Source organism: Egretta garzetta, unplaced genomic scaffold (genome assembly GCF_000687185.1).
Source record: "Egretta garzetta isolate BGI_Z169 unplaced genomic scaffold, ASM68718v1 scaffold598, whole genome shotgun sequence".
In the NCBI taxonomy this organism is placed as follows: domain Eukaryota; kingdom Metazoa; phylum Chordata; class Aves; order Pelecaniformes; family Ardeidae; genus Egretta; species Egretta garzetta.
The window spans coordinates 3,007,028-3,016,434 of record NW_009260621.1 but is presented as its reverse complement, the minus strand read 5'-3'; the positions used below and the strand labels follow the sequence as shown (position 1 = coordinate 3,016,434).

The window sequence follows — 9,407 nt, the reverse complement described above, 5'->3', positions numbered from 1 at the left end:
AACACTGGACAAGTCAGGAAAGATGCAAAATAAGGGCCCAGAAAATTTCATATGAATAAATTAAAGCTGGTCAGAAAACACCCCAGGAGAAATTTAATTCTAGTATTTCACAGGCAGAAACCTTCTCCAAGGTCAGACCATCTCCCTAGATGCACCTGGGCTTCCCCTTCAGCCCACGAAATGGGAAACTGAGTGGTGTACACGAGGGATGTCTGGCCTGGGAGATCCACCTCAAAAGGGAAGGTGGGGACATGAGGTACTCAAGTCCTTAAGTGTCAGGTTACAACAAAAGCTCAACCAATTTTAACACTTTGAATTCAAAAGGAAAGATTTCATTCTGTCAACAATGAAAAAAAATCCAACAAAACCCTGCGTCTATCTCATTTTTATCTGAGCAGAAAACAAAAAATGATTGATGACTTTTTTTGACCAGCCTTAATCAACTGTTCTAGCAAGATTTGCTTCTTGTAAAAAATTAGGGCTTTAGAGGTAAACAAAATCCCACCTTTTAAAATCCTAAGCTCTTTAAAGCTGTTCTATACAAGTACAATAACAATTTAATTTCTTAGTTGCCCAGCTCCATGTTATTTATACAAGGTAACTTCAGCACCACAGCAGACCACTGAAATACTTCAAGAATTGCTTTTATATTTGAGGTTTATTAAGGAAAAGGTTCCAAATAAAAAGCTTTTCTGTTGGCTTTTTTTTACCCCCTCCAGATTTGTCCAAGAAAATCCTTTCATTACTTCTGCAAAGGGTATTTTCTCTGCACGTGCTACACACACAGGAGAACAACTCCAGAGAAAGTTCTTGGAAATAACTAAGAAGGGGCACCCCTTTACTTCCAGGTTGCCTTTTCTCTACCCGCACAGAGCAATCTGTTTCAAATGGTACATCCTGAAAGGCAGACCTTTTATTTTCAGTTCAGTAGCACACTTTATCAAGCAACCAGAAATCAAGGTAGTTCAGGGGTTTCACTCTATAACACCTAAAAAGTGTTAGGTCATCACAGATTTCTCCCACTGCACTGAGTTGGTTTATTCAGCAGACACAAACAAGTAGCCAGTCTCCTCAGTGACAAGAAATGAAGCTGAAGTCAAGGAGGAATACAATTTACCACTTCGTATCCGATGCTCAAGTAAGAAACCAAATGAATGCTTCGTTGTTACAAGCAGACTAGCATGCTCAAGTTATAGCCTACCCTCATGATACTGCACGCTATCCGGGAGCATTATTATATTTAATAATGTTTGTAATCACCATTCAGTGACCATCAGTCATACCTGCTGCTGACTGACCCATGTCAAAGTGACTCCTCTGACACTAATATGTCGTGGCAGTTCACCTAACGAGGCAAGCCCCACTCTGTCTAAACACCAGAAGGTAACTTTTGGGAAAACAAAAGGTTTATGCTTGAAGTTCTCTCCCAGGAGTCTCCCATAAGCCATGCGTAAGAGGGGGAAGCGATACCCAGCCTTTGCGCTGGCCCCTTCACACCAAGGTGAATTTCATGAGAAAGCATTTTGCCAGAGACGCATCAATCAGACTGGCTATTTGCTTCTGTCCTTTGATAAAACTCAGCGTAATGGATGAAAGGCTAAGGAATATTTTTTACTCAAAAAAAAAAAAAAAAAGGAACATAAAAAACAAGCATTCTCAGCAGACAACTTGCACACCAACTTCCTAAAAAAAATAAAAAAAAATAAAAAAAGAAACTGTTTTCCAAACAAACCCTTCCATCAGTTAAGCCTTCCTCCTTCAGCAAAACACATTCCACCAAGAAACACATCCCAGAACTTTGCTATAAACAGCCACTCAGTTTCTGTATGAGCAGAAACAAAATGTTCCATTCAAAACAGAATCTCATTTTTATATAGATAGATTTGAGGCTTAAATTGTATTTAACTACTTCAACATTTCATATGCCCCCAAATAGTTTTGTTTTGGTTTTTTTTATATTTTTTGATTAATTGGGAAGTGTGACCAGCTGTAAACAGCAAAGACGGAAGTGAAACACTAGGGTTTAATGGGGTGTTCTAACTAGCGCGGGTTAATAATTCTTCTTTTCCCTGTTTTGGTTAAACGAACATTCTCTTACCATTTGTCTGGTTTGTCCGTGGTTAGGCAGACCTAACAAACAGGAAAGAGAATAGAGCTGGTAAGACCATTGCTTTTCCAAGACAGAAAAAAGTACAAAATCAAAACACACGCAGCTATGATTGCAACTGTGTTGTTTTGCTAAAACAAGAGTTGTCTACCAAAACTATCTTCTCCCCTTCTTGAAAGGTAACTGAGAAAAGAGCTTCCTTCACAACACAGTTTGAAGAGCAGAGCCCCCAAGTTAAAAACATGTTCCATTTGCTCAGTCTTTTCTCCATTTATTCACACCTTTCTTCAAACTACCGCTAAAGTACACCTCCTCTTTCAGACCTGAGGTTTTCCTCAAGTCTTGGGAAAAATCTGGCGTTCTGTTTTAGTTTTGGAGGGATTTACTGACATCAAGAAGGAGAAAGTGGAAGGTATTTTACACTGTCAAGACAGCAACAAATAAAATCTTTCCTATCATCCTTGGATCCCCAGGGAACTCTTCAGCTCAGGCGTTAGCTACAAACTGTTAGCAAACAGCTTGTGAACCTGCCACAAGTAAATACTTCCACAGGCGCAGCTCCATCAGTCACAGAGCACCGCGACTCCAGCTCTCACACGAAGCCCTTCCCCACTGACACAAGCCGCACCATAAAGCACCGAGCACAGCGCCTTGATTTTAGTAGCTTATTTGCTGTACTATCCGATACCTCATCAGGCTGCCATAGCGTATGTACTGAACTGGACATATATGAGACCCTGCAAGACACGCAAAGGTCTTGGGATATAAGAGCAGCAGGGTGCAGTATGGAATGGACCGAGAGACCTAGTAAACCTTTCTGCTAGCACCATTTAATTTTCAAAGATGCATGCTCCCAGAAAACACCATTTCATTAACATCAGCGCACCAAACCATCCTTCTCAGCCCCTTCTGGCTGAGAACTGAATTGTCAGTACATCAAATCTAGCAGGCATCAGCAAATGCTGCCACTGGCTGCAGAAGTTATCAGTGTGAACTCTGCTTTCACATTCATAGCAAGCTTCCCAGCTTCACTTTTGCAACTTCCCAACACTAGCGAGTTAAGCTGTGGTGAAACAGCACAGCTTTTTAAAGAATCCAGCAAAAATGAACTTCTACAGCTCATGGTCCACACTCGACAGATGGCTTGAGATTCTCCTTGGTTAAACCAAATGCAAGGTACTCACAGCAAGTATGCCAGGAAACACATGGCACAGCAACATATCAGGAGGGAGGAAGGCAGAATGGGGGACATTTTCTGAGCATTGAATATCATGACACCACATTAAAATCAACAGTTTATATCAGGTGTATTTTCCATTCTGTGTAGGCGTATGCTGTTAGCTACTTCAAACACGAAGACAGTTTCAATTTTTGCAACAGAGATGAATAAATGGTTGCCAGAAAGACTTCTGTCAAATCCATACAACAGATATACTGGGGCACCAAGCAAGACCACCAATAACAACCTTTGGATGTGGACAAAGGCCATGTAGGCGCCAGATAATCACTCCTTTTTACACGAGAGCAGCAATCGCATCCAAAACACAGCTGTGAGAAGCCATTTGGGATGGATGGACAAAGAGCTCCATGGATGCTGGGAAACAGCACAGCCAGCAGGATGCAACCTGAATCTGTTGGCTTCAGAGCTAAGCTCTAGCACTTGTTTTTTCTTCCCCCTTCTATAGCAGAAAGATAACATTTTATCCATTCACAGGAGCTCCAAGAGATGCACATCAACTGATGCTAGTCCCTGGATTGAAGCCACACATTTCATTTTAACCACACTCCAGATCAGCTCTTTTCTTGTACTAAGAACATTCTTGATGCCAGAAAAGACTAGCCTACAGGAGCAGCTGATATGTGGCTGCTGTGATGACTATTGCTGGATGTAAAACAAACAGTAAACAGTTCCTAAGCACCAGAATTAACCCAGAATATTCCACGGTGCAAAGAGATGTTGAGACTGACACAAACTGAGCGAAGGCTGAGCAGAACCACTACTTACTCTGAGCCCCAAGGCTTCAGAGCCCTCAAACAGCAAAGGAGCAGTGGTTACAATAGGGACACACCTCACCCTCTAGGCTGTAACTTCTAGCATAAAGCTGCCCATGAAAACTTTTTGCTCCAGTAAATAAGACACAAAACAAAGTTACAGTTTCAATACAATTCATGCTCTTGCCATCACAGTAATAAGGTATCAGCATATTAATCTTAGCTCTCTGTGCATCTTCCCTTTAGTCACACTTTGATAACTGGAGTTTGAAAGAATAAATACAAAAAACAGACACTAAAAAGACTAGCTTCAGTTTGCAATTAAAAAAAAAAAATCATGCTAAAAGCATATGCAGCTGAAGCACTGCTATTGAATGAGCAAATTTTACCCGCAGTGGTCACCAAAGAGATGCAGAGAGACAGCGTAACATCTGTAAACCACTGCAGAACAGCTGTCAAGTCAACAGGATGCATCTGTACTGGAAACAATGGATTCTCACCCAAAAGTTTTTGGTGGCTTCTGTGCAAGCGATGAGGTCTGCGAGACAGGCACCTCTAAGAACTAAATCAATCCTCCGTCTCTGGGTAAGGAGTGGTACAGACGGGTAACTCACCATATGAAACTTAGTCCTCCCCCCAGGGTGCTTTGCTCCATTTTCGCAGATCAAGGTTTGAGAGAAACTTATCACACACATGCATGCAACAAGCAGCTTAAAAAAGTAGGACAGTGTACGAATGTAAACCAGGAGCAAAACCCAGCAAGGTTCTGACAGCTCCTCTACAGGAAAAAAAACCCTGTCTTTAACTTTTATGTTATGGAGGGATGTCTAGAAAAGCCACAGGGTAGAAAGCGTTAATATTCCTTTCAATGATATCTAAGGTCCAAGTGCTTGAATTTACATAGCTCCACATCAGAAACAACACTAACTACTCCAAATAAGGAAAAAAACCCCAACAAACAAAAAACGGAGGTGACCAAACCTTTAAAAACCACGAAGTGTAAAGGTCTACAATCAAAGCAGATTTTCCACTCTTCTGCAGCCAAATAAATTGAAATATATTCTGAAAACTCAAGATTAAATGTTTTTTTCCATAGCACGGAAAAACCCCAAAGCCCTACAAAATCCGCTCCCATTCAGTTCCTCCTGTCAGTCTCCTCTATACACTGAAATAAAGAGGAAGTCCCAGAGGATAAAATGTAGACAAGGTAAATAGAAGGTGTGTCTGCAGATATGCATACATGTCCTTTGTCACAGATGATTCTGCCTCGTTACTGAACTGGCAATTAAACAACTCATCACAGCACAGAGATTAATTGACACCCTCAGAGCATGCCACCTCCACTCCCCACAACTTCGGGACAGAGACCTCAGAACTGTTCCGTAAGCACAGTTACTGAGATTTTGGCTCAAAACCAGACACAGCAGGTTACTATGCCCTAATGATCCTTTCATTCCTCAAGTATCAAAGCTGCAGATGAATATACTTTCACCCAAAAAACCAAAAAAGGCAGGTGGAGAAGGACCATCACAAACAAGCAGATGTGAGTCTGTTACTACTGTTACTTTGCAGCTTTATCTTTTGGGGATGGGAAGAACCACTTTTCAGTCAACCAATCTGTTTCTTTTTAAAATGAGAGAATACCCAAACTTCCTGCAACAACCAGAGCACCACCCCAAGAACATGCTGGCATGTAGGGAATAGCTGGCACCCAACAACACAGAGTGGAGTGGGGGATTTCCCGATGGGAAGCAAACCAGCACACCTGGCCCCGCTGGAAGCCTGAGAGTAGACATGCATGCTCTTTGCTGATCTAGTCCCATTCCCTGCAAGCCCAGCAAGAGGACCTCAGCATCTGAATGGCAGCATTCAAAAATTACTCCCGCCGCACAATTTCAGCCTGCCTTTTTGCCAATGCCACACAATACCCAGCTGCCATTTTGAGAAGCAGGAGAGCCTAGACCCTCAGCAGTGTGCCCAGCTCAGACTGGAATGCAGGGATATTTCCATGAAGTTACTACAGCAAGCATCAAGAAGCGGCAAAATATGGCCACTTTTCTACTTCTTTTTGGGTAGAAATCGTCCAGTGCTTTTCCATGCCTGAATATACACACCGTTCCCTGTATATTTACAGACCATTTCACAGTTTGGCACAAGAAGTCTGTACAGAGCTGATCCTAGGATGAAGAGTAGCCCAGCTTCCAGCCACTCGATATAACTTGGAGATGTTAAATTTATGTTTACTCGAACTTACTAAGTCCAATCTTCAGCACATTCACCACACAAAAATATAGGTCCTTTGTCTCATGTTAGCATAATTCATCTTTTTTTTTGTTTGTTTTTTAAAAAACCAACCAGGACATCAAGCAATTAGTCACAGATGGCATTTTGTTTTTAACTTCTGTTTACCAAAGAGAAGTATCATGCAGAACATGCAATATGCAGTAACATTCATAAGCACATCTTCAGTCACAATGAACGTAGAAAATTTAACACACACTTTCACAACCAGCAAGTTTACTATACTAAAATACATTGCTTTCAAAAATCCATACACTCTTCATATGCATTTTCCTTTTCCAAAAGTAATCCTCCTCCTGGGATTCCATCCGTCCCAGCATTAACAAAAACATCAACAGTACCACATTTGTGAGCAAGCTAGAAAGAAAATATAAAAACCTGTGCATGAATGAGGCTTGATGAACAAGGATTTAACTTCCAAGTTACTGGTTCACTTGAAGTAGTCTCTGTGTGCTGACATACACACAAATACAGCTTTTGCAAGCTTGTAAGAATCCTTTAGTATCCCTCTCTTTCTTAAACTGCTAAGAGCATGTTACTGCTGTGAGAAGATTTGAGTGTCCACCTTCTAACAATCAAAGATTATAAACTTTCAGGAACGCAAGTGCAACAAGCAGAACAGAGCATAAACTGTACCAAACACCACCTAGACTAACATTTTCTTAAAATTCTCTTGTACATAAAAATAATGTTAAAATTGCAATTTACTTACCTAAGTAAGTTCCTACCAAGATTGGCAAAGGAAAAGGAAAAAAAAGATTTAAGGTTAAAAAAAAAAAAAAAGGAAAGATTCACATAGTTCAGAATACAGTAGCCCAGCCCCATGCAACAGATACAGAAAAACAGACTGTTTTGCTTGTAATGAAACACAGAAATGATCACAATTCTCTGTTGGACAGATAAACCCAAGACAACATTAAACAAACAGTAATTCCAAATGAGAGATTCCACAAAGAAGGGCTTTCATTTTGGATGAGTGAAGTGGTTCATTACCCAATTTCCCTCCACTAACCCCTGTACATTAACCTCATTGGATTTGGACAGTACTTCCTAAAATGCTTGGTCTAACAGTTCATGTTAATTTGCTTCACAGTATCTCACAGATGATGTGTTTGTTCATGCAAAGCTGTACCTTCTTGCTAAGAGTACTTCAGGGACCTTACTAATACTTCCTGGGCAACAACATCCAACTACAAGGAGTCGGTAGCTACCCTTGGACAAGTATGTTGAGAATGGAGAGACGCTAACTACCTTGGTGTTGGGTCAATCAATACTATCCACCTGCATCACGGTATATTCTGCCTGGCTGCAACACACTAAGTGGTTAAAAGACGGAGGCAACAAAACCATGCACCTCACTGCTTTAGGATTTGCTGACCCAAGCTATGTAAACTAGAAGGCACTAAATGATTCACTTTTCTTAGCATTGGGAGTATTACACATCATATAGATACATACATGTCTATGTGTATACATAAGTATATGATTACGTACCACAGATATAGATTCCACTGAATTACAAGTTCAGGCTTTGTACTGCCAGGGGCATTTGCAATTCTACCCTCGCATTGTTATGCGTCCATTTCCTCTCATATTAATTGCACCTGTTCCCTACCACTGCCTTGCACTCTCCTCTCACTCAAATCAACATTTACATCTTTCTGTATGCCATCCCTCATAAACAAAATGGTTTTCACTAGTTGATCCATAGAGCACGATGCCTATTTCCTGATTTAATTTCCAGATCTTTCTCCCTAACACCAAAAAGAAACTAATCACAGTATCACGGCTAAGCTGAAGGTGAGCGAAAACATTTCACTTGACATCTGAATACAAAATCTTAAGTACAATTCTCAAAAATAACCTGTACTTTTGGCATATAATCTAAAGCAAAGAAGTTGAACAGGCACACGGTTCTCGGAGCCTCCAAAAAGCATTTCAAGCAACTTGTCATTCTTCCCAGCTGTGCTGCTGCTGGCAAGAAACAGTCATTCCTTTACAAAGCACTGAACATTTTCTCTCTTGACACTAGTCAGCATTACTCTGGTCCGGATATCAACAAATAAAGCCAGGACTTTTCCCCAGTACCCCATGTACCACATTATTCATTAAAAGACCAATACTCCCTGCTGTTTACAGTCATTCCTGTATGGGCAGAGTTCCTTTGGCTGGTTACCCTCAACTTTGGAAGGGCAGCCAGGGCCACTCCTGATAATGGCAGAATTTTAATGCAACTTAATGCATACAGGTAAATCCAAATTTTCTGCAAGGTCTAAGTCAGCCAGAAAAAAAAAACTTATTAAGGTAATTCTGGTCACCTCTACAGCTGATGCTAGAGAACTTCCTTATATTCCCACCTCAACAGATGTTTTTGATCAAGAACAGTATTTCCACTTGCATGCTCACCTCTTGATAGTTAAACTAATGCCATGCTAAGCTGACAAATGCTTTCAGGTCTAGGAGTTCATTCACATTTCCCCAAAAGGAGTAGAGAAACAATGAACCAGAACACATTAAATTAGATCAACATTCCATTTTGGTTTAGAAATCCCCAGTAGCAGAAGCAAGGTATTCTAACAGTTAATCAACCTCACTCAAAAATTTGCAGCTTGTTTCCAGCCAAAGTTTTTCTACTGTACCTTCTGGCTACTGCAGCTCATTATTCCATTCCCGGCTACACTAAAAAGCCCTCTATTATTACACTTCTGCTGCTCCTGTCAGCAGAGACAAAAATCTACAACTTCCACTTTGATAAAAGCATTTTCCATTATACAGTGTGTTTTCCAGTCCCTTCACCGTTTTCATAGCTCTTCTATAAACCCTCTCCAATTTTCAGCATACGATCCGCTACCATTTTATCAATGCAAGTTTGTTGCTGGGAAAAGCCTTCCCTTTATTTCAGCTACTCATTCATGTTCTCTCTCTTTCTGCCAATTTTAGAGTGCATGTGATGACCCTGAAAAACAAAGTTGATTAGATGAAAGCTAACATGCTGTAAAAGGGGGGG

At 40.8% G+C, this 9,407-nt stretch overlaps 1 protein-coding gene across 1 annotated transcript in view; it reads right to left on the bottom strand.

Annotated features, from left to right (window-relative positions):
* The window catches only part of MTA1 (metastasis associated 1), an 86,040-nt gene that overhangs the window by 6,808 nt on the left and 69,825 nt on the right, over positions 1–9,407 (bottom strand). The window contains exon 19 of the mRNA XM_035900764.1: positions 2,099–2,130. Coding sequence (XP_035756657.1) covers positions 2,099–2,130 — 32 coding nt within the window. The remainder of the gene's footprint in view (positions 1–2,098; positions 2,131–9,407) is intronic.